General features: G+C 37.5%; 1 protein-coding gene and 1 long non-coding RNA gene across 4 annotated transcripts; both read right to left on the bottom strand.

Moving 5' to 3' along the window:
* Nucleotides 1–15,114: 15,114 nt before the first annotated feature.
* LOC112166894 lies at nucleotides 15,115–18,314 on the bottom strand. 3 transcript variants are annotated; one of them, XR_005800125.1, is made up of 5 exons: nucleotides 17,761–18,314; nucleotides 16,773–16,799; nucleotides 16,449–16,660; nucleotides 15,461–16,214; nucleotides 15,115–15,341 (listed from the first exon to the last, which is right to left on the bottom strand). It is a non-coding gene; the product is annotated as an uncharacterized LOC112166894 (long non-coding RNA). The 3 variants fall into 3 exon arrangements; XR_002923477.2 differs by having other exon boundaries at nucleotides 15,115–16,214; XR_005800126.1 differs by lacking the exon at nucleotides 16,773–16,799 and having other exon boundaries at nucleotides 15,115–16,214.
* Nucleotides 18,315–21,721: 3,407 nt separating this feature from the next.
* Nucleotides 21,722–24,244, bottom strand: LOC112165805 (protein SODIUM POTASSIUM ROOT DEFECTIVE 3). Its single transcript, XM_024302471.2, has 3 exons — nucleotides 23,656–24,244; nucleotides 22,594–22,669; nucleotides 21,722–22,199 (listed from the first exon to the last, which is right to left on the bottom strand). The coding sequence occupies exons 1-3, from the start codon at nucleotides 24,154–24,156 to the stop codon at nucleotides 22,036–22,038; spliced, it is 741 nt and encodes a 246-aa protein (XP_024158239.1). The 5' UTR covers nucleotides 24,157–24,244; the 3' UTR covers nucleotides 21,722–22,035.
* Between the last annotated feature and the right edge of the window lie 1,910 nt (nucleotides 24,245–26,154).

The raw sequence follows: 26,154 nt of genomic DNA, 5'->3' as shown, positions 1-26,154 counted from the left end.
CCACTCCAATGCTAGAATTCTAGAAATGCAGACATATGTTCCATGTTATAATGATTTTAAAAGGAAGTTCTTAAAATAATTAATTTCATAGTAATATACTTATATAATTATATACCAACTAGCTAGTATCATCATCTCATCAAACAAAACCAAAATCTTCTATATCAATCATATTCATCAGTGCGCTCTTGCATAGTTTTGTAAAAGAGGACCCAAAAATAAACTTTTTACTGCATGGTTTGTACAACAAGGTGTAGAGGCTGTGCAGAAAGCTTGCAGAAGAGTGAACGATTGTTTAGTGTGGCCTTGAATGAATAGAAGCGAGCGAGTTAATGTTTTACATCATATCATAAAGAATGAAAGTTTAATTTAATAACTAGTTTGTAATTTTACTTTTCGTATAAAAGAAAAATAATTTAATAATGTGCAGAAATGTGTAGGTATAGATTTTTTTTCTTTTCTTTTCTTAGGTGTAGATATATAAGGGTAGAAATGAAAGTGACGAAAGCAGCTTTTTTTTATTTTTTTTTATTTAATCAATCCATCAATGATTGTCATTTAAAAATTAAAACTCAAGCAAGAATAGCTATTATATATCCCTCCACTGCCAATGGCTAGACAGACAAAAGGTTGTGGGGGTACTACAGTGATGCATAAGTATAGACCACTCAATGTATAATTAGTGCTCACTTAATAAAAGCGAGCCTATAAGCTAAGGTAGCGAATAGGCCAAGTAAAACTATACTCAATAGAGCTAAGTAAGAACTAAAGAGCATAGGTCCCTAGAATAGTAGGGAATTATTAGACAAAAACAAAAGACTAAATAGAAGGCCCAGGGCGCAAAGGAAGCTAAAATCCAAGGCCCAACAACAGACCTGGCATCATTCCAATCTACTCTTCCTGTGCGTCCTGTTGCACGCATCACTGCCACATCTGGTAACCACCCGCCGTACGTCACCGCGTTGCCCTAACCACCAAGACACGTCACAGCACTCCCATCGATGATGTCCACTACCACCACACCTCTATCGATGATATAGCCACTCCAGCCACGCTGAAGCATCAATTAGGACAAGACACCAAGCAACACTATCGAAGCCATTATATCGAGTCACCCCAAGGATAGACTTTAGAATCCCACCGCCCATCCGGCAGCAGCGCAACCAAGAGATGCCGACCACTGCCGGACGAGCAAGGATTAGAGGCTGGAAGTCGGCTAGGGTTCAAGGATGAGAGAGAGAGAGAGAGAGAGAGAGAGAGAGAGAGAGAGAGAGAGAGAGAGAGAGTGGGTGGAATTTAGACGTCAATACCCCTTGAACATGGACTTTTTTTGGATGAAAGCATCTTTTGAAAGACAACGAAAAGGAATATCTAAACCTAATAATAACTACTTTGTCAAGAAGAAAGATTTCTTTAATGTTAGAGGGAAAAAAATTTAGGCGCCGTTAAAGGTCATTGCGAAGAAAGTTTGGGTTTGTGGGGTTCGCAAAGAAATTTTGGTCCATATAGATTTTGCTGGGTTTTATTAAAAAATGATATTATTGGACAGATTTCATATACAAAATGAGAAACTTTATTCTCTCTCCAACGGCGTGCATTTTTGCACTAATTCTAGCGATGCCTCTGTGTGGCGGCGAGGATCATAGCGGCTCCAGCCGCTTAGCTCCAAGACATCTTCGTCCCCCACATTTCATTCTTTTCACCGACTTCTCCTACCTCTTCACATAGATATAAGGATTGCGGCCTTTGTTGGTCTTGGTCATGGTGTTCTCGGCGATGATCCATTATGACGACGTACTGTAGCCCCAGCCGCCCCCGACCTAAACAACTAAAGCTTGAGTCAGACTCCTCCCAAAGCCCAAAAATCTTGGATCTCCATTTGTTTTGAATACCGAGCAATCGGGTACCCAATCCTTGGTTCTGGAAAATTGAGAACCCACTAATAACTATGACTGCGGAAGAATTTCTATGGCTGGCTTACATAGCCAAATCTCCCAACCCTACATAACTATGACCAATTGAATACGTATGTGTTTTTAAACAAGAAACTGCATCATTTAATTGAATTTAATAAATCCACTAATAAGCAACTTTAATTGCTATATTAGTAGATATTCTAATTTGTTATGTTTTAGAGCTGTATTTTTCTACACAACAATACATAAAACTAACCGTTCATTTTATAATTAGTCGTATTAAAAATTCAACAATAATGTTATAGAATCTATTTTGGCAAGACAATGTTTTGCTAATGTATATCATCTCTTTTCAATTGTAGTTATATATATAGCTGCAAAAGATGTACAACTCATAATTACAGAGGCTTTATTTAGATAACTATTTGTTACCAATGCATTCTAATATGGCAATAGTGACAAACTGTCTTTTACAAAAATTGTGAGTGTTGTAGCTTGGATGGCGGCTGGTTTCTCCCAGTTCCTGTGTGGCGGAGTGGGCTTGGGTTTGGGCCGTCGCTGAAGGCCCAACTTGGCCTAGATTTTTATTTTCTGTTTTATTCTTGCTTATGTTAGTTGGTTAGTATTGTCTCGCTTTTGGCGTGTAATAAGAACCTGCAACTATTCTGTAAGGCTAGTCGGGCTAACTGCCTGTGTGTGCACTCGAAGTGCCTTATCTGGCCTAGTGAGGCGACGATCCATTCTGATTAAGTGGTCACAACCTCCTAGTGGCAGGATGAAACTCAGTGTCGTCGGGTTTCATATCCGGTGGCAACATAGTAAGAAATTTGTGATTTTGGTAATTATACTTCGTTGTAATAGAGTTATCTTTCTGGTATGTCACCGCTATGTTAAAGCAAATGGAGTAGCCAATGATACACTCTTCACTAATTGGTGCTTGTTTGAATACATATATTTGGTAGGGACTCTTGATATCATTTCAAGATGTACTCTAGGTGCTTATTGTAATCATGGGTTTAGGCTCAATGTCCCCCCTTTGAATTCGGCAGTTTCATTAATCAAGCCTTGAGGGCAGCTGCACCAGCCCTTTACTCAAAAAAAAAATTAATAAATAAATAAAAATTGTGAGTGTTGACTCGAAGATCGAATTTTTGTAGTGACCATTTTATAATGTATCAATTCTCTATCTAATAATAACAGCACATACCTTCCATTTTAGAGAGGTGTTTCCTCAGTTTTCGTTCACAGCCCTTGCAATGCAGTAACACTGTCAAGACTACAACCTGTAATCGTAATTCAATTGTCCCAGAAAAAAAAAATTATATATATACAGCCCTTTTTGGCTGCGGATATCCGCACCTAAGCAAAAGGTGCGGATTTCCAGTTTTTCCCCACTTTCCAATCATATTTTCACATCTTAACCGTTCAGTTTTTAGGTCCTAATATATAGATCACTTCTGCAAATTTTCAGCCAATTTGGTGATCGTTAAGGCATCCAAAACAGCAATTTACCATTATAAACACAACCGGTTCCGGTTCGACAGATTCGGTTCGTTCGTGTAAATTGCAGTTTTAGATGTCTTAACGATCATCAAATTGGCTGAAATTTTGTAGAGATGATCTATACATTAGGATCTAAAAACTGAACGGTTAAGATGTGAAAATATGATCGGAAAGTGGGTAAAAATGGGAAATCCGTACATTTTACTTAGGTGTGGATATCCGCACCTGAGCAAGGTTATATATATATACAGCCCTTCTTGGCTGCGGACATCTGCCCCTAAGCAAAAGGTGCGGATTTTCAGTTTTTCCTTACTTTCCGATCATATTTTCACATTTTAACCGTTCAGTTTTTAGATCTTAATGTATAGATCACTTCTGCAAATTTTCAGCCAATTAGATGATCGTTAAGGCATCCAAAACTGCAATTTACCATTATAAACATGAACGGTTCCTGTTCAACAGATTCAGTTCTTCATGTAAATTGCAGTTTTGGATGCCTTAACGATCATCAAATTGGCTGAAATTTTGTAAAGATTATCTATACATTAGGATCTAAAAACTGAACGGTTAAGATGTGAAAATATGATCAAAAAGTGGGTAAAAATGGGAAATTCGTACGTTTTGCTTAGGTGCGGATATCCGCACCTGAGCAAGGTTGTGTGTGTGTGTGTGTGTGTCTTCACGTTTATTAATTTTGTTGCAAGTGATACGGAGCAAAATAAATAAATACCAAAAAATCATTACAATTGAAAGAGATATGAAAATTGTATATGAAAAATATACTTGATGATGAGATCGAGTGGATTTAGACCTTAAAGTAGTAGGGGAATTACAACGACCTATATCAGAGATCATCGGGCGTCTAGACTTAGAGGGTTCAGTTGCTGGAACCGAGGCAACATCCTGAAAATGAAGATCAACCTCTTCAGATATCTTGTCGATGAAGGGGAATGATTAGTCTTCCCTTAAGAGATAGCGAGATGAAGTGCTCTTTCTTACCTCATGTATGTCAGCACTGCTTTTCCTACTTAGCTGATGGTGATCACTACTACTACTTTGCCTAGAAAAACTCCTTCTGCATTTCTCATAAAATGATTTAGGGTGAATTGGTAACTGATCAGAGGAACAAGGGATGTGACAAAGGGGTTGGTTTTTTCCTCGACCATCGTTATCACGAATACAATGAGGAGGAGGATTAATGGTGTCAATATCTTCAATGAGTAGTCTATGGCCTCGGCGGACAATGGACCTTTGATCCATAATGGCTGTGGAAGCAGGAAATGAACAAAGAAGATTATCCATTCTTTTCATTCTTGATTACCAAGAGATGGAATAATAGCTTGGAAGAAATGTTGCCTCTATTGAATATATTGAGCAGTCGGTGGAGAGAAGAAGTAGGACTGGGCATAAACCGGTTTTTCCGACCTAACCGACCGAACCGAACCGGTAAAACTGGTTCGGTAACCGAATTGTGAGCAAAACGACGTCGTTTTGGAAGAGAACCGCACCGAACCGCTTCACTGCGGTGCGGGTTCGGTTCATGGCTTCGAACCGCCCGCATTGAACCGCACCAGACCGAATTATTATTATATATATATATATAATTATTTTTAATAATTTTTATATATATATATGATATATCAAGTTATCAACTAACCCTAGCTTTGAGACTCAGATCGGGCCGTTTCCTTCATTTTTCATTTTTTCCCTCATCTCTCGATCTCTCCATCATCTCTCACACAACTATCACCGCCGTCGACGCCTCTCTCGCGTGTCTCAGCTTCTCTCGGCTCCTCTCTCTCTCGAGTATCTCAGCTTCTCTCATGGCTAGAACCCCATCGCCGGTAAGGATCGAGTTCCCTTCTCTTCTCAGTTCTCTCACTTCTCTGTCTCTCTCGATTTTTTTCTTTTTCCAGTTCTTGTGTTCAAAACCAGTTGATACTTTGATGAGATTATGAGAGTGTGATGACTGATGTGACTAGTTTGTGTCATAGTTCAATGATGAGTTAGTTCTCTCACTTCTCTGTCTCTGTTGATTTTTTTCTTTTTCTAGTTCTAGTGTTCAAAACCAGTTGATACTTTGATGAGATTATGAGAGTGTGATGACTGATGTGACTAGTTTGTGTGATAGTTCAACGATGAGTCAATTCTCTCACTTCTCTGTCTCTCTCGATTTTTTTCTTTTTCCAATTCTTGTGTTCAAAACCAGTTGATACTTTGATGAGACTATGAGAGTAGTTTAAAGATGTGACTAGTTTGTGCATGTTCTCTGTTAGTCTGGTCTTGTGTTCTCTGTTCATGTTTTGAAATTATGTTTAAACTTTAAACTTTAAAGAAGACTGCGACTTTGATGCATTTCTTGTTTTGGATTTGCTGCAGAGTTGATTGAGTTTCATTGTTTTTCATGGCTACTTGCAGATAATGGAAGGGATTTCCTCAACTCTGACATCTACCCCAGCTGGAACTGTATACTCTAGCATCGGGACGACCCCCGCACCGAGTCCAAGTGCTGCAGTTGTTCAAAGTGATGCTCCAGTACCACCACGTCCACCGCTTCCCCCACAAAGTGAACAACAAGACGGAACAAGCAAGCGGAAGAATAGCTCAATTGTGTGGCAACATTTCGAGAAATGCAAGAATCCAGATGGGAGTTTCATGAAGCCAGGGCGTTCAAAGTGCAAGTACTGCCCCCAAACCTATGCAAGCGACTCCAGAAGCAATGGCACAACAGCAATGAGGACACACGTGATGTTCCAGTGCAAGAAATCACCAATTTATGCCCCGAATAAGAGGCAAAAGTACTTGCCATTTGATTCGGTAGATTCTGGAGGTAAATTAATTTCTGTTGCTTATGATAAGACGACTCCAGAAGCAATGGCACAACAGCAATGAGGACACACGTAATGTTCCAGTGCAGGAAATCACCAATTTATGCCCCGAATAAGAGGCAAAAGAACTTGCTATTTGATTCGGCAGATTCTGGAGGTAAATTAATTTCTGTTGCTTATGATAAGACAACTTCTAAGCTAGCTTGTGCAAAAATGGTGGTTCGTGATGAATTGCCATTTTCTTTTGTTGAGAATGAAGGGTTTAGAGAATTCATGAAGGTGACTCAGCCTCAATTTAAGCCACCTTCTAGGAGAACAATAGCTAGAGACATTTGGAAGCTTTACGAGGCTGAGAGGGAGAGAATTAGGGGGTTTTTAGCTTCTAGTCAGCAAAGGGTTTCACTCACAATGGATACTTAGACAAGTATCCAAAACATTAACTACATGGTGTTGACCGCTCACTTCATAGACTCTAGTTGGAAGCTACACGAGGATTTTAAACTTTTGTGTGATTCCAAATCACAAGGGTAAAACAATAGGCAAGCTGTTTGAATCTTGTTTGATTAAGTGGGGGATCGATAAGGTTTTTAGCATTGTTGTAGATAATGCAAGTCCAAATCAGGTGGCCCTAGATTACATGAAGGAGAAGATAGGAAATTGGAATCAGTTGGTGTTGGGAGGTAGCTTTCTGCATTTGAGATGCTGCTGCCACATTCTGAACTTCATTGTGAGGGATGGAATGGAGGAGCTAGACTCCTCCATTGATGGCATTCGGAATTCTGTCAAGTACATTAGATCACCACCTGCAAGATTAGAGAAGTTTAGGAAGTGTGCAGCTCAAGAAAAGGTTGAGCACAAGGGAGGAATTGTACCTTTAGATGTTTGCACACGATGGAATTCAACATACTTCATGTTGGATCTTGCATGCAAGTATAAGAAAGCTTTTATGAGGCTTGAGGATGAAGATCAGCAATTTGAGAATTACTTTCAAGAGAGAGTGGGTGCAAGCAAGAGACAAGGACCTCCTAGAGCTGCAGATTGGGAAAAGGCAGCAAGGCTCGTCAAATTTCTCAAGATCTTCTATGAAGCAACCTTGATGTTTAGTGCCACTAAGCGTGTAACTGCTAATGAGCCTCTTCTTTGGTTGTGCACAATTGTTGGTGAGCTTGATAAATGCATAGCTAGTGAGGATCCTCTTCTTGTTAGCATTGGCACCTCAATGAAAAAAAAGTTTGACAAGTATTGGCTGCAGCTTGAAGATCTTAACAAAATTTTGCTTATTGCTGTGGTTTTAGATCCAAGATACAAACTATTGTATCTTGAATTCTTCTTCCCAAAGCTGCAAGCAGACCAAGGATGTGTGGAAGTGATGATCGATGAAGTGAAGACAACCTTGAGCTTGTTGTTTGATTTTTATGCAGGTTACTCTTTATTTGTTTTTTCTGTTCTCACATTTTTGATTTTGATAGTTTACAAAATATAGATACACTAATTTCTCAACTTTTCCTTCAATTGTAAATGAAGATCCAGCTGCTGCAGCAGCTTCAAGGAACGTGACAATGCCAAGGATCGAGTCTATGCATCAGCAAGTTGATGAGGATAGTCATGCAGCAAATCTGCATCAATTCAAGCTTTTGCGGCAAGAGAAGGACGTTGTGGTGATCAAGAATGAGCTGGACAAGTATCTATTGGAAGCTTCAGAAGACCCTTCGAACCCCAAGTTTGAAATTTTGGCTTGGTGGAAGGAGAATGCTCAAAGATATCCCATTCTGTCCCAAATCGCCAAAGATGTGTTTGTTGTACCTGCTTCAACCATGGCGTCCGAAGCTGCATTCAGCCTTGGAAAAAGGGTGGTGGACCCTTTTAGAGCTTCCCTTACCCCTAAGATGGTTGAGGGATTAGTTTGCTTGAGTGATTGGCTAAGGCGAGCGGGATTTGATGTGTATAAGGAACCAACCAAAGATGAGCTGCAGATGTATAAGGAGTTGGAAAAGCTGGAAATTGGTAAGGGTTTCACCATTTTAATTTTTTTTTTTGAACTTCCTGATTTGTAAAATAGCTGTGTTTTGCATTGTTAATTCTGCGATCATTTATGAGGATATGAATCTGTAGTTTCTTTGGATTTGTAAGATAGCTTTCTGATTTGGATGGGTTTATTTGTTTTTCTGTTTTGCACTTGTTGGGAATTTGATGGATAGATGGAGGGGAATCTGCTGTTAGTGACACTGAGGAATGAAGTGAAGGAGCTGGATTGCTTGAAGGAAGCTTGAAGTCGGCACTCGGCAGCTCTGAGTTTGGCACTTTGGCATTTGTTTGCTTGTTGGACTACCATTTTATTTTGGTCTATAATTTGGCACCATTATGAACTCCCATTCGCAGTTTCTGACTTTCTGCATTTGGTTAATTTGAACTTTAACAAATGCTTTGTATTAGTGTAATTTGAATCTATTCAGACCTTGGTATTAGTAGTTCTGTAGTTGGTATTACTTGGTATGTATGTTTGAATTGTTTCAGGTTTTAGTTGATTAGTTGGTCTGTATGTTTATTTCATATTTGATTGATTAGTTGTTGGGAATTTGGTCTGCTGAAAGTAGAAGTTTCAGTTTCAGGTTTTAGTTGATTTTTCTATTATTTTCAAGTCTGCAGGTTTTCAAATTTCCAAGTTTTGGTTCCATCTTTTAGTATGCGGTTTGGGTGCAAACCGCCGCATCGGACCGGTAAAACGGCGCAACTGAAAATGCAGTCCAAACAATTTTAAAGCGGTTGCGGTTCATAAAATGGGCCTACAGAATAATGCGGTGTGGTTGCGGTTTCAGGCCCGAACTGCACCGAGCCCAGCCCTAAGAAGAAGGGTAGCAAAGTGATAAAAGGATCTATCTAGCTTCCTTGTTTTGTGGCTTTTGAAGTTGGTGGATAGGATCATAACTGATACTGAAAGAGGTGTCATATTTTCACAACTCTTCCATATTTGATATACATTTGAAAGAAAGTTCTGATTTTTTTTTTCCTATCCAGATGCTACATATACATCGATCATACTAACATTGCTTAATTACAAAGTACAAACTGTAGATAAGAACAATGCTCGGAAACCATGCATACACGTCAAAATAATGCGAGTTAGCAAAGTTCCTCTAAATCTCACATAAACAAAATCGCTAGCTTCCTTCTTTGAACATCGCACATCTTTTTTTTTATGGTAGAAACTAAAACATCTAGGTTTTAATTTACGTCGTTACAAAATAACTTGCTCAAGATAGATTATTGAGCATAAAAATTTGAGTGAAACATATTTCATCCCACATTTTTGCTTTCATTTGTACCTAACTTTTCATCACAAAAGAAAATTTACAATAATCCCCTAGAACTTTAAGTTTAATGAAATAGAGCTCTCATAAAATGGGGAATTTGATTCTACACCCAAATTCACACAACCTTTTAGATTAAACTCATCTATAAGATTGTTTTAATATACACCCAAACCTATTAATTAGGTTTATCTTAAAAAAAACCCATTAAATAGGATAAATATTAAAACTCATTATTGTTAAGAATTACTAAAGCTGCCACCATCCCCAAACTTTCTGCAAATGCAAGTCTTGAAACAGTTGCACAAAGACATTGCCCAGAATTAATCAACTCTTGATTCCAACAATTAAAATCAATACCTGGGTTGGAGGTTATGTAATCTCCACATTCAAAAGCCTAATCTAAATCAATACCTGGGTTGGAGGTTATATAATCTCCACATTCAAAAGCTGGAATTATAGGTGCCTAAGTCATTCTCTGAATGATTTAAGTACAAATTGTGAACTCCCTCAATGATAGATACCTAAATCATTTGTTTATGTTAAAACCCACATGATGTTTAACACCTGAACGATAGGCAAAATTATGCAATTTTACCTATGGTTCATTCTATCTAAGTTATTCCCTGATTGATAGGTACAAATTGTAAACTCCTAAATGATAGGTACCTAAATCATTTGCTTATATTAAAACTCACATGATATTTAATACCTGTACGATAGGAAAAATTATACAATTATACCTATGGTTCATCTAGAAATATCAAAATTAGCAAGTGAAAGTTAATGACAAGGGTTGTGTTGGATTATTCTATTTCATTTCCTGTAAATGAGGTGAAATAAATATTTACTAAAAGGCAACAGCTATATTTGAGGAATATTTTACTTATTCAATCAGAAGGGTAAAATAGCCAAACTAAAAAAAAAAAAGTGAAAAATAATAATTATAGACTTAAAACTTATAAGGAAGGTTTAATTATGTGAATGGGCAGTAGCAGGAAGCCAGGGAGGATAGCTATGCATATGATACAATAAAAAAAACCTAGCACCTATATCCTTTAAGACGGATTCTTTAAACTTAGCTTGTTTTGTAAACCAAAGATTAGGTTCAATTACTTCTACTTATGGAAGACTCTATGAGGATATTAATGAAGGGCTATCATCTATACCATGAGCCATGCTTGGGCATATTTCTAGAGATGGGAATGTTGTTGCGCATTCTTTAGCTAAGGTTACCTTGCATTCAGGGCAACAGCTATGTTGGGATACTATTCCTCCCTTATTTACTCAAGATGCTTTAGTACCTGATTGTAATCTTCTTCATTGATTAATATATTTGACATTTTATTTCCAAAAAAAAAATTATGTGAATGGGTCTAGATTAAAATAAAATATAGGAATGAGTTTTTCCTAATAGGAGCTTCATTTTTTGAGTTTTTTTTTTCTTCTAATTTTCTCCTCATAAAATAGACGTCACACCAATCAAAGTGAACTTTGATCATTAGTGGAGAAGAGATTCACCGGTTTTCATTATTAACCTGATTTCTTATTTTGAGAAAAAATTTTAATAACCTGAATTTAATAATTTTGTATCTAGAACTTTGTCGATTGGGTGCTTTTTGATTGAAAGCGCCATCAATGCCTCCAAAGATCATCCGAACTGGTTGGATCATGTTGTTGGTTGCACTTTTCTTCATGGCACTCGGACGATTTTACTGTTTCTTCCTCGTTGATGGAATGTTGCTTGGGTGACCAAGATTGTGGGCTTGCCTGGTTTGGGTCGTCCTACTTTGTTTTCTTTCTTTTGTTTTGTTTGCACAATATTCTGGGTTTTTGTTGTCCTTATTTGCTCTTGAAGGTCTAGTTGGGTCCTTCTTCTTATACTGATTTTTCCTTAATTGAAGTTTATGTTGCTTGCCCAAAAAAGAAAAATGAAAAAGACTAAACTAACTTAAGAGAATAGTGATTTTTTTTTTTGACCCAGTAAAAGAGATTTCATTTAATCCCAAAGCCAGAACGGCACCTACAAATAGACTCCGTATACTTATACCCTACATCAGTGGTCAAGCAGGTAAGGGAAAATGTGTACCATCCACTAGTACATTGTCGCTCACTTATTCAAGAGCCTACACTACTACAACTCTCATATTACACAAAGAAAACTACCTCAAATCTCCCTTCGTCAATGCACTTAATTGTGGTACTCCAGGAGATTCATTAACTTGGTGTAACAAGAAACCATAGCAGTGCAAACTAAAACAGAAATAAAAACTGAATTTAACTTTTCTCCTTGCCCTTAGAAGAAGTAGGGCACAGAGAAACAGTATGGTAAGTCAACCTGAGCGGTTCCAAGGTAGCAGCAGTCTTCTTATTCTTGGGAGGATTCTTATTCCTTGATCCTAAAGGTCTCCCCCGCTTCTTCTTCCCTTCCTTGTTGTCCTTATCGACCATAGTCTTTGGCACTAAAGTGCCTTCCGGAGTCTCCACCAAACCCAAAGATTTTGCAGAGAACTTAGTAGTGAATTCCGGCATCTTCAGTTTCTTAGGAGGCAAAAATAAGCCTCGTCTATCATCCAGCAACTCAGGCAAACTTTGCGTAGGCTTTTTTGGAGAGACATTTGGGGACGCAGGCCTGTCCCTCTTCCTCAGCAGGTTCTCCTCCGCCGAAACCACTGCCAGGCTATCATTACCCTCTTACCTATTCTCCATATTCCTCAACACTATGGCCCTCTTCTCCTTCCTCAGCTTCCCAAACTGCACCTCAGAGAACAAACAACACACCACAGGCGTTGGGACATTCGAATGGAACTTAAAGGTTGCATTCCACAGTTGAAAACGCCCTTCAGCAAAATTTAATGTCGAGGACCTAGCCCTATCTGTAGTCTTCAATGGCGTCGAAGCATTAGCAGTACACACTCCAGTTTCATGATAGATCTGATAAAGTAATCTGGGGTTCACATCCAAGACCAATTGGCAATGGATGGAATAGCCCAAACCCTTGTAAACTCATAGGCAAGGTCTCATTTTTCCCATGTGAGATGTATATAATCTCAACACGCCCCCGCACGTGTGGAAAATTTTCAAGTCATACACGTGGACACCTTTTGGATGACGTGGAGCCCGTGTGGCCGTTAGGCATGCACACGTGGGTAACCCGCTCTGATACTATGATAAAGTAATCTGGGGTTCACATCCAAAACCAATTGACAATGGATGGAGTAGCCCAAACCCTTATAAACTCATAGACAATGTCTCATTTTTTCCATGTGGGATGTATATATTCTCAACAAGATCAACGCACAAGTACGACAACGACCAGTCAAATTTTCAAAGAAAAAATAGAATAGTGATTACATTTGCTTTTACACGTAAAAAACATATGGGCTTCAAGGGCGGAGCCGAAGGTGGTTACCCTGTGCTATAGTATAGCCCAAGTGACATTATGATACTGTTATATAGATTGTGTACAAATCCTATAAGTTTCTTATATGTTTACATATCATGGAGCTTTCTAGCCCACCCAAGAAGTACCCTGATTCCGTCATTGATGGGCTTCATGTCTCAAAACGGAGATGAATGCAACAATAATTTTCTGGGCAAAGCATTTACCCCATGAACCCTAATTATGTTAGTACGTCTACTCTGCAAACTTTTTACCACCATGAACCCTAACAAAGATTTAGGGTTAGTTTGGAATGTCTGACTTTAAAAAAAAAAAAATTACTTCTGCTGGGACTGACAACAACTTTTAGAAGCACAACCTTTGGGTTACTTCTAAAAGCTGCTGTCAATTACTCATATTTTTTTAATTAAAGCTGATTTATTTTTTAATTAAAGCCTCCTTTTTTTTAGTTTATCAAACATCAGCCTAAAACTACAAAAAAGCTAATTTTTGTAAAAGCGAATCAATCCTAAACTAGGCCTTAGTACCTAAATCTTACAACTGTTTACTGCCCAGAATTGTGAAAAAAAATGTTGGTATTTAATAATATCATTATATTGAAGTATAACAAATTTTCATATTACAGACAAATTTGTAGCAATAGACTGATAGAGATATGCACCGTAAATCCAAATAGTTGTTATTTTCTCCGATGAAAAAGGAGGACCAAATTTCCTATGCTACTAAATTACTAATCACCATAAAAATTGCGCCGACCAAACCAGATAACTCTACGGCAAACATATTTTATGCTTCCTTTAAAAAAAAAAAACACATATTTTATGCTTTACGGGAATGCCTTTGATTGATTAGTGGATCATCTTCCTGCTTTATGGTTCTCCTTTCCAGCCGTCAAGTCTTTTAGTCAAACAAACCAAAGTCGCGAAACTTCAGGATTGAAGAAGGAAAATAGAAGAAGAAGAAGAGGAATCCAAAATAATAACTTAATAATTATGCTTGTTTCTTCTTTTTGATCAGGATGCTTTTTCTAAATTATCTATTACATTCGAGATATGATAGTTTCAAAAGCAGCAAAACAAGAAAGAAAAAGGAATACCAAAAAAAAAAAAAGAGATTTCGAAACCGAAAGCGTAGTTTGCTGTTGTCATTTACTAGCTTATAGTTTGTTACTGTTGCAGGAAAGACATATATGTAGCAGCACTCTTATGTTAAAGCAGATGAATAATCATTCACCACAAACCGTAATCAACGGGTTTACACGCGGTAACGGGAAAATTCCGTTTAAACAGACAATCCAAGCGACACCGATGAAGGAGCTCGATGGACCATGGAGCGATCAGTGAAGTGGAGTTCGGTGGGTGAGGAGGATGCGCATCTTAACCATTGATATATATTTCTAGCACTTTTCTAGTGAGAGAAACTCTGTCTTCTCTCTAAAAACCTCAGCTTTCCCCTCCCTCCCCCCTCCCTTCTTGCTAGATCTAGATCACTCCGATCTAGATCTTTGGTTTGAAAGTGGGGGGAGATATTTTTCCTCTTCGTGAGGCTTTTCCCTACCCTTCTCGTGGTGGATCTCCACTGCCCCGGCGGTGACAAGTACGATTTCCCTTTTGCTTTTGCTTTCCTTTCCTTCCCATATCCCCTCTTCCAACCACTACTACACAAAAACATTCAATGACGTTTGAAAAACGTCATAAAATGGTTTTCATGACGTTTTTCAAACGTCATGCAGAACGTCGTCTCTACTGGTGCCGTCTTATGTGGCATGAATCGATGACAGTTAGAAAACGTCATAGAAAGTATTTCAATGACAGTTAGAAAACGTCATAGAAAATATTTCAATGACGGTTAGAAAACGTCATAGAAAGTATTTCCATGACTGTTAAAAAACGTCATAGAAAGTATTTCAATGACAGTTAGAAAATGTCATAGAAAGTTTTTCATGACAATTCGAAAATGTCATAGAAAGTTTGCTAAAACGTCATAGACCTTCTTCTAATGACATTTTGAAATCGTCATGGTAAACATTTTTATGGCATTTGCAAAACGTCATGGAAATATATTCAATGACGTTTACAAAACGTCATGCAACTTTTTTTATGACGTTTATCAAACGCCATTAAATTTTTTAATAATTTCAAAAAAAAAAATCTGAATTAAAATTAGAATTTTTTTTTCTTGTTATAGATTCATACCACCATAGAAACAATACTGATATGTAAGATTGAATAACAAGCTAATTGAGAATCAATATTTTCACTACAACCTCAATATATTCAGTAAATGTTATTATTCATATCAACTACATCCAAAGAGTATCAAAATTAAAATGAAAATTTGGACAAACTGTGCAAAAGGCCAACCCTCTCCTTGTTTCCAATACCTGCCAAAGAACCAACATGCAAAATGAGTACACATTGACCACCTCTTCTACTCATATATACTAATCAACTTCTTACTGTATACTAAACCGAAAATAAAAATCATGGTTAGTGAAGTTACCGTGTTTGATGACTTAATCTTAACTCCAAGCCTATGCAATAAAGTAAAAATATATTAATAATAATAATAAGAATCAGCTGCTTCAAATTGAAACCACATAATAGAATATGAAAGTACTAGAATGGCCTAGAGGGGGGGGGTGAATAGGCAATTAACTTTTATTTGTATCCAATTTTCTGAACGTTGCTGAGGGATTGGAGAAAGCTATCTATCCCTAACCAACAGTATAAAGAAACTACCATATGCAAGCATAAGAAAAAATAACAGAAAATAAGGGACACAGGAACATGTTTAGAAAGTAAAACCCTCAAAATGAGGTAAACAACTGCGGGCCTCAGGCCAAGTGCTTAAGCACACATTATAAGATAGTAAACCAAATACAAGGTACACTTACAACCTCTCGGATAACTCTGAACTCGGTTATCTCTAGCTAAACTCTTTTTAGCCAGTTGAACTACCTCTCAAGACTTTGTCTACAGCTTCTAAATGTGCTTCACTTGTCTTGAAAACATCGGCCTTGAAATCTCAAACATAGTTGATTTTCTCAACTGAACTCATCGGTATTTAATACAAGAGAATTCTAAGAATAGAATACACTCATGACTCACTTATTCTCTTGAACATTTAACTTAGACACTGCTCACAAAAACCGATCAAACTTATGGAACCAAAGCATTCTTTTTATACACCCAGACTTCTTAAAAGAACTTTGTTTAAAGGCTCAACTTGCAAGTCCATGTGAGGGGACACCAGCCTGTAAGATAAAAAGAAAAAGAACGCAAGTGGACGCATCATGTAGACACAAAGAAAGCATAGCACTATGACTTAATCATAATATTAAACAAACCACTTTTCTAGCGTGCAGAACATCTTTCCATTTTTATGCAGAGCACTAACAAATGTTTTCAAGAAGTTTAACGACCTCAGGATTGAAGACAGCTAACAATCCTGACACTTACTTCTGCACACAGTGATGAATGATACTTACCCAAATTTCGTATGAGTCAGTGGTCCTTGTCTTGTGTTACTGATCCAAATGCTTAGATCAAAACACTCACACACTTTTAGCTAGAACACTCAAGTTTTGTATAAGGGGAATGCCAACATACAATTCCCATACTAACAATCTCCCCCTTTATACTAACAGAATATGCTTCCACTACCCATCAATCTGGTTTCCCTCTGAACATTCTCATCAATCTGCAAACCACAAAACCAAAACAAGATTCATATCCATAAATGCACTAGTACACACTAAAAAGAACTAGCTACTATTGAAAGAAGAAAAAAAAACAGGGAGATGGAGCCAAACCGAATATAAATTCCTCATCCAACACATCTGCAGCCAAACATTAAGAAGAATTACTACATAGGAGTTCTGAAGAAATCAAGTTTGCGAGCTTTACAAGAGAGAAACTAGAATCTGAAAATTTTTGTGGAAGAAGAAAGAACAAAACTTTTACAACATTGGTTAGATATTTCCTGGCATTCTTGCATCACTTTTAACTTAGTTGCTTTTCTGCATTTTTTTTTTTTTGGTTTTGTTTTTAACTGTTGGGTATGCATGTATAAGTAGCATCAAAGCTTTACTCTTACGATGTCCTTTTCTTTTGATCAGATTTGGAAGAAAAGTTTCCAGTGGTGATAAATTTAATTGCAGTGTACAGAGCATACATATATAAATGCATTGCAAGCTGAAGAATTAAAGAACTAATCAGTCTACTTTGCTGATTAACTACTCAAAAGAGACCCCCAGTGCATATCAGTATAACTTACCAAAGTAGAGGCCCCACAGGGCTTAGTAACCTCTCGGCAGAGATTGCAATTAAAATTTGAATGAATTCATAGGTTGGACAATATCTACAATTAAAACCAAAGCATCCAATTGTCGACAGAAAAACGGTAAACTTCATCCAATCAAAAAGTTGAAGGATTAGAATCAACAGATTTTCAGAGGTTCTACATGATGTCAAATAAAAGCTTAATATCATCCTCATTTTTGCAATTCTCAACCGATCATGGACCACAACCATACATTATGGGACATCAATCATTTATCATTCACAGATTCCAGCATTTTATCATACAACTCCCTCAAGTCTTATACGACAAAAGCGTTAAGGAAACATATATAGGAACTAACCAAAAGCAAATGAGAGAATTTGTCCCAGAAGCATCAACAAGTTGATTCAATCACAGAGTTATGCAATATCATCAAGACAATCCAAATTTCTGGGGTGCAACTCATCACAAGCTTGGTGTATATAATTCCAAATCTAAAATCATAAGAAATTAGGTACCTTGATTGGAAGATTTTCCTTTAATTTTGCAAAACCCAATTTGCTTGCCATCAAATCCGAGACAGAGGAACAATGTGTTCGTGAAATTCTTCAACCCTGATGGGTATTGTTCTCTCTGATGAAGACGATGAAGAAGTTGATAGCTCATACACAAAAACCCAGTCATATTAGAAAACCCAATCAAGACCTGATGAAATTAAAAACAAAGAAGTTCTCTGAATCTGAAGGAGAAGAGGAACTTACAAGGAGAGAGGGAGGGGGGGGGGGGGGGGGGAGACGAGTTGAAAAGTGAAGAGTTGCGACCGACGGAAGAGAACCTGTGGTGGCCTGAGAGATTGACGATGCTTGGAGACAGCTATACTTCGCCGGAACCGCTCCTGAACTTGCCCACAGCTTTCGGAAAACTTCAATGACACAAAGAGAGAGGATGAGAGCGAGGGGGAGCTTGGAAGGGTGAGAGGGATTAAGGGTGGATTGAGGGATCGAGGTTCATGAAAGTGAGCGAGGTTGAGAGTGATTGGGAGAATGGGAGTACCGACCGCGGGGGATTTGTTTTTCAGATCTAGGGTTTGTTTTTTTAGCCAAGGGAAAGGGCTTGTTTTTAAGCCAAGGGAGGGAATACTTTAGATCAGGGTTTCGAGGATTTTCAACCCACCAAAATTAATTGATTTTTTTTTTTTTTTTGGATTTTTGAGACAACATATGTCATTGTATATGTTGTCCCAAATTTTGTAAATTTTAGTTTTGAGCCTGTGTTGGCTGAGGGAAAGAGAGACGACCAGTTTAACCCGTGTGTCGTCTGACGTACTCAGACGACATATAAATTCAATATGTCGTTTGTTATGTGTCGTCTGATTCACTTTCTCTTATAGTGCTGGAAAAGGTTGAATTTTAGTGAGAATTGTGAAATATGAGAATGCCTAAGACAACTAATGGATATCTTGGGTGATATGATCAAAATTACCCTTATAGGTAAATGTAGAGTCACACTATCCAGAGTCACAGACTATACGTTAGTTTCATTATTTATGAGAAAGATGAAGTGAATAAGTTACTTTTTGAAAGATGAAGGGAATACTCTTTACCCAAATTCGCTTTGAGGAGATTTTTCATCACCCATATTCGTTTTGAGGAGATCTCTCCTTACACAGATTTGCATTTAGAGAATTAATTCTCACACAGCATCATCTTGAAGATATTTCGCCTCACCTGGATTCTCCTTGAGGGGATTTGTCCTCACACAGATTTCCCTTGAGGAGATCTCTCTTCACACAGATTTATATCTAGAGAATTACTGAGTTTTTTTCTATTTTTTAAATCAAATTTTACATATATTTTTTCACTTACCAAACGTAATGAAAACATTTTCAATGACGTTTTCAGAATGCCATGGCCTATTCTCATTCATGACACTTACCAAATGTCATGAAAACATTTTCCATGACGTTTTCAGAACGCCATGGCCAATTCTCATTCATGACACTTACCAAACGTCATGAAAACATTTTAATGACGTTTTTAGAACGCCATGGCCTATTCTCATTCATGACACTTACCAAACGTCATGAAAAAATTTTAATGACGTTTTTAGAATGCCATGGCCTATTCTCATTCATGACACTTACCAAACGTCATGAAAACATTTTTAATGACGTTTTCAGAATGCCATGACCTATTCTCATTCATGACACTTACCAAACGTCATGAAAAAATTTTAATGACGTTTTTAGAATGCCATGGCCTATTCTCATTCATGACACTTACCAAACGTCATGAAAACATTTTTAATGACTTTTTCAGAATGCCATGACATATTCTCATTCATGACACTTACCAAACGTCATGAAAAAATTTTTATGACATTTTTAGAATGCCATGGCCTATTCTCATTCATGACACTTACCAAACGTCATGAAAACATTTTTAATGACGTTTGAAAAACATCATAAGAGTGATGACGGTTTAAAAACGTCATTAAATAGTAAGACTTACAATGACATTTCGAAAACGTCATAAATTTGAGACGAAATTTTGATCCATGACGTTTTCATTAGAAAACGTCATAGAAAGGGTATTTAATGACGTTTTTGAGCAAATGTCATCTAAATATTGTCATTAAATGTCATATTTGTAGTAGTGAACCCTTTCTAATCTTTCATTTTCAGCATACCCATCTCTACCATCCCCCTGTTCTTCTATCTTCTTCACCCTCCACACCATCCCTCTTCCTTCTCATGTCCTTCCCATCATTTCTCTCTTTACTTTTTCTTTCCTTCTCTTTGTCTCAAATCTCTGATTCTTCATGGTTAAGATGCACATCCTCCTCACCCACCGGACTCCACTTCACCGATTGCTCCATGGTCCATCAGAGCTCTATCGTCGACGTTGCTTGGATTGTCTGTTTAAACAAAATTTTCCCGTTACCGTGCGTAAACTCGTTGATTACGGTAGTGCAACAAGGGTCTGCACCGTCTTTGGCTGTCTGTCCCTTTGATCCCTCTGCGGATCGGTCTGCTTCTCCTCTTCTTTTCTTCTTTTTTTTCTTCTGTTTTGGTTACTATGTTTGTTTCTGAGGATGTTTTGTATGGTTTAGAGATTTGGGTTATGGAGATATCTCGATTAGGTCTATGCTGCTGTTCTTGCACGAGATTGTTTTGGTTGGACTCCAAGTTTTCGCTGGCCGATCTGGTGACGTTTCTGTGTCACCTTTGGGGTTGGTTGGTGGCGGCGTCGTCGTCACTACATCATCTCTCTTCTGTTAGATTTGTACTGTGGTTGAAGCCTGTAAGGCTGTTTGGGCCTGTTTATTTTTGTGTTGTTGGTTTTTTTCTTTGGGCCCATTTTGGATATTTTACTTGTAATATTGTAGTTCTTGTTTGAATAAAAATCTTCTTATCGCCAAAAAAAAAAAAAAAAATCATTCACCACATACACGGTCTAAAACTGAAAATGTACAATTTTGGAAGATAAAAGAACGATCGAAAAAGTGATCAAAGTGGGGTGTTGTCCCAAATAAATACAAAAGCTGTCCATTATTGTATTTACGAGCTTGAGAAGTTGAGTGCCCGACCATTAATTGCCACCGCATGCAATTTCCTTTTCATGGACATTATCATTACGTATACCATTTCCAGCTATATATTTTTCCTATTATTCTTATATATATATGGGATATGCTATAGATACAGTACACCATCTTGCGAGGCAGCATTAAGAAACAACCTACCACACTGCCTCAAACCCTCAGTGGTCCAAGATGACCAGTTGTATATGTCTGCCGCCTCAGAGCTTTAACATGAATCATGTAACCATGAACCATGAATTTCAGGATTTTCTTCATCAAAATGATATAACCTTGCTTCTCCTTGATACCTTATACTCTTACTCAAAAAGATGAAGGTGAGATTCTTAACAAAGATATTCTTCAGTAGAAAAGTCTTATGTACAGCAAGTTCCATGTTGGGTGAGGAACTATGAGGTATAGCAAGTTCCAGTGGGCAAGTCAAGTCGAACAACTTGATGGATGATGTGATTTTGATGATGGCATACATGGGGTTCTTTTTGGCCAGTGATGAAGGACAGCTGATTTCGATTGAACGTTTTGGTAACATGAATGTTATAGAGGCAACATATTCGTAGAAAAGCTTCAAAAGAGATGGTCCAAAGAGCCGAGAAATAAGAACAAGGATATATGTATGTACTGCGATCATGCAAGAACACGTTTCATACTTCATTTTTAGTTGCTTCCAATAGAGACTGATCGAAAACTGAAAAGGTAAAACGCAGTGCACGATGTGGGGCTGTGAAGTAGTGGTGTTTTCTTCACATGATCGATCCAAGGTACCATTGCAAGTGAATCATGGCATGCGCACAACCATGTTCATGCTGTGTCAGATAATTGACATGCACGGAAAGTAGCTATACTTAATTGTTCATAATTTACAGCCTGAGCATTAGTAAAGAAAAGTAAAAGGGTACGTACATTCAGAAGGACATGACACCGGAAAGCACAAGATGATCACTAGTCACCAAACTAGCTAGCTGCATCTCGATCTTTTACATAAACAAACCAAGGACTTGATGATTCCAGTTCCATCGAAAAAAAAGAGAGTTTGCATAGATTAATTTACAATACAGAAACGATTATTAACTTAACCATGATTAATTAATGAATTAGACAACTAATCATACAAACACGCTCGCACCATAGTTTCTGCTGCTGCTACTGAACGGATCGAATATCAAATTTAATTAGTACAGATTGTAGGCAATCTATCATGCTGACCATCGAGAAGATGGTGAAGGTGATGAAGATGTTGGAGACGACCAGAGCTGAGCTTTCTTCACCTTGGATACACTCGCGAGCACACCTAATGGTGTCACGTCTCCGATGACTGTGACTTTCTTTGTTGGTAAATCTATACTAAATGATGCAACTCCTGCACAGATTTATGAGTCGGTTAATTATTGCAGGTTAATCATCTAACTTGTTATTAATTTATATGTTTTGACATGTTAGGTCATCAAACTATCAAACTAGAATTAGAAAATCAATAACTCGAGAAGTGGATAATACTAGTTATAGCATGTTAACCTTGGCAAGAGAAGTTTATAATATATGCGCACATCATCACTAGCTTTTATTGGTGATGATCATAACCGACAACAAAACTATAAACTAATTTGCTTGGAATTGAAGCACTGAAAACCAGAAGATGAAAACATACGAGTCTCATTACTATATAGGTAAAGGAATATGTTCAAGTAGTACTTAATCCATAAATGAATTCTCTATCTAGCTTAGCTAGCTACTAATAACACACACCACTATACCTTCCATTTTAGAGAGATGCTTTCTCAGTTTTTCTTCACATCCCTTGCAATGCACTGACACCCTCAGAACCACAACCTGCAATAATTAATTAATGAGTCATCAACTTTATAATTATATATATATATATATAGGAAGGATCTGAAGAGGACATCGACGATTCTGCGGCATTTCAGGCTGTGACGGCGGCTCGGGGCTTGCCGGACGGAGGTCGGAGGCAGAGGCTGAGCCACGTTGGGACACGGTGGGTCCCGTGCCCCAGTCAAATCTTCTTTATATATGTTTCTGGTGTCATAGTTACATGAACAACTTTTGTGATGCAGTGGTGGAGGTATTCAAGAACTTAAGCCTTGTTCCAGGTTCGAGTGTTGGTACCAGCCACAATATGTCAACCTGTTTTTTATTTCTTCCTTTTTATAACATTAGTGCCATTCTAGCTTCTCAACACAAAAACAGGATTTCGAGTAGTTGAATGTTTGATTAAGAAAATATGTAATTAAAAAAAAAAATATATATATATATATATATATATTGATCTTTCTAATTTTATATTTTTATTAAAATTTTAATATATTCTAAGTTAAATTTTTTTTTTTTTTTTTTTTATAAAACTTTCGAGTGCCCCAGTAGAGATCAATTTCTGGCTCCGCCACTGGCCGGAGGCATCCCAGGCCTTCCTGGGCAGCGATCGAGGTTGGAGGTTTCTGGGCAACGACCTCACCTGCAACTGCAGGTTTCTGGGCAGCACTGCAACCACGTTGCCGACGACTCCACCGCTTGCAGACCGGTCCTTTCGACCCCTGGCCTCCGTCAAGCCCTGAACCAAGCCGCAACGTCGACATCCACACTTTAGCGAAAGTGCGGACGTCCTCTTTGGAACACCTTCTTATATATATATATGTGTGTGTGTGTGTGTGGGTTGCTTGTAATTCTCGTACCAGAAATTCAAAATTAAAACAACAATATGACGCTGGACCCGAGCCTGCACATGGCTTACTTCAGCCGATAAAATTTAATAGAGATAAAAATTAAAAGAATCTGATGTTAATAACCTAACTAATTACCTGGTTACGAGAGCGAGTGGAAGACGACCTTAATGGAGCTGGGGATGGACGACGATATTCATCATTCGATCTCATGATCAGGCGCAGTCTAGGGTTAGATGCTGCTTCTTTATGATGATCAGAAGGAACCAACGTTGCGTCAGTTTCCGATAACCAGTCGATGAAGGGTACTGTGGAACCGTCACTAATCCGATACCGAGAAGTGGAGGAAGTACTCTTTCTTCTTTGATCATGGATGTCAGCAGAGCTTTTCCGACGTAGCTGATCTCTATCGCTACACTGCGCAGAAGAAAAACTCCTTCTGCATCTTTCGTACAGTGGTTTCGGATCAATTGGTAACTGGTCAAATGAACAAGGGATCATAGGAAGATGGGGTTGGTTTTTTCTTCGACCATGAACATAAACATGGTCGCTAATGGGGACTCTGTGGGCTCGGCGGACTATGGCTCTTTGATCCATGATGGCTGTGGAAGCAGAAGATGCACAGAAGAAACGATCCATTCCTTTCTTGCTTAAAAACTTGTAAGAAGGAAGTAATGGCTAGCAGATATATATAAAGGAAGATATATCTTCCTATTTAAAGTTGGTGGCCGGAAATGAGATAATAAGAGTGATATATCGACAAAGAGAAAAAAGATGAAGGACTCGGGTCCTACAACAAAGGTTACACACATGTTTCAAATTGTTAATCTGCTGCCTTAATTCATTGTTTACCATTTAATTAAGAGGTGTGGGGTTAATTAAAGTTATGCTAATCTTTATGTGAGATTATTACAACCACTACTAGTATTGTGAAGCTAGCATTCTATGAGACTAAAGAGCTCAGCTACTTCTATTATTGTTGCATCATTGTTTGGTTTTCACTTTTTAATTTTATTTTGCAAGACTAATTGCTCTAAATATTTGACTCTTGGCCATGGAGTTTTCTGGGTGTGAGCTAACTTGCGTATGATATATAAACGTCGACTGACATTGTCTTTATCTGGGACAGATTATGTGACCAGTGGCATTTATGGGAATTTAATGCTATCAATTTGGCTCAATTATTTCTTCGAGTAAGTATACATGGTAATGATTCATCGAGTTACACAGTTCAGGTCTAATTCACTGCATAAGATAGTGTGTAAGAAAACAAAACTCAAAGTTTTTTTTTTTTTGTCTGAAAACTTGTGTAGCTAAACAGGTTAAAATTTTTTTTAAAAAAAACTATTGTAACTGGTCAATTTTAAATTATATTTCCAGCCATTTCTCTATATTTTACTTATTTTTTACTTTATTTATTTTCTTATATTTATAATTGAGAATTACAACAACTTGGCTCAACTCACGATCTTCCACTTAAAAATGGAGGACTTTATTATTAAACCAGATGGTACTGGACATTTTAGTTATCTTTTTATCATGTAGTTACTGAATAGTTAGTGAATTAAGTAAGATTAGTTATTCGCTGACAATTGCTATACACCAGGGCAACTACTCTTAACTTCGAGCAAAAATGTTTGTTGGTTTTTAAGAACACTCGTAATCTCTCTATTGAGATAAATAAATTGTAGAGCTATTGAAAGACATAAATTCTGACCTTGAGGAATGCAGGAATGCTAAACTAGTATTAATAGTGAATCAAGTTATACTTAATGCAATTAACATTAGCATAGCTTTTTTGCATCAATCTGGAAGTTTAGAACTTTCTTATATGGAGACAAACGAAAGATTAACAAAACTTGCAGCTTTATTGTCCGCTCCATACGAAATCGAATAAGGACTTCAAAATTGTTCAAAAGAAGTTACCCAAATTCCAGGGATACAAATTAGAATCGACAAAGCAATAGTCAATTAGTCAGTAATATGGTCGGCTGCAGTGCTAAATTCTCCAACGAAAAAGGGTGGCAGTGGGTCAAACAATGATAATTTATTAGAACAAAGTTTAATCCAATTAAATTTTCAACCTCCTTTCGTGGATAATGAAAGTTGAAAACCCCATTGTGATTGATTACGAGGGAGTCGAATTGCATCATGATTTAACTAATTACGAGCTCTTTACAACCTTTTGATTATTTTGTTTAGAAAGCTAACTAAGCACGCACCTTCACATTAAATGCCTGGTTAATTACTAAAGTGAGGGTTAATATATCCCATGTTTTCTGAAGTTTCGGCCAAAGTCCTCTATTTGTTGGATGACTTGAATCCAGTAATAAAACCAAGAGATTGAACTATTCTTGTCACGCCCCATACCTAAAGTTACTGGTTTACCGGTCATCTAGAGGTAATCGACGAAAGTCTTTACTTTACTTTCATTTCAACTTTTAGAGGCTTTAAAGTTAACTTTTTATTCGGTTCGTTTTTTAAAGAAATTTCCTTCATGAAAAATGTAGGCACGTTAAACCGACTCCATAGACATGCATCACTCTAAAATTGGAACACTTTTTTTTGGTTACATAATTGGAACAGATTTGAGTAAGTTATATGATCTACGGAAGTTGAATTTCTATTTGGAGTTTT

Source organism: Rosa chinensis, chromosome 5 (assembly GCF_002994745.2).
Source record: "Rosa chinensis cultivar Old Blush chromosome 5, RchiOBHm-V2, whole genome shotgun sequence".
NCBI lineage: Eukaryota > Viridiplantae > Streptophyta > Magnoliopsida > Rosales > Rosaceae > Rosa > Rosa chinensis.
This window is presented reverse-complemented; position numbering and strand designations above follow the sequence as displayed.

What these genes read in the sequence shown, in the direction of transcription:
- LOC112165805 (XM_024302471.2), bottom strand. Translation starts at nt 24,156, where the DNA reads ATGGATCGTTTCTTCTGTGCATCTTCTGCTTCCACAGCCATCATGGAT. An exon ending in CCACTCGCTCTCGTAACCAG is followed by an intron (nt 22,670 to 23,655) that starts GTAATTAGTTAG and finishes TAATTATTGCAG; the next exon opens with GTTGTGGTTCTGAGGGTGTC. An exon ending in GCATCTCTCTAAAATGGAAG is followed by an intron (nt 22,200 to 22,593) that starts GTATAGTGGTGT and finishes AAATCTGTGCAG; the next exon opens with GAGTTGCATCATTTAGTATA.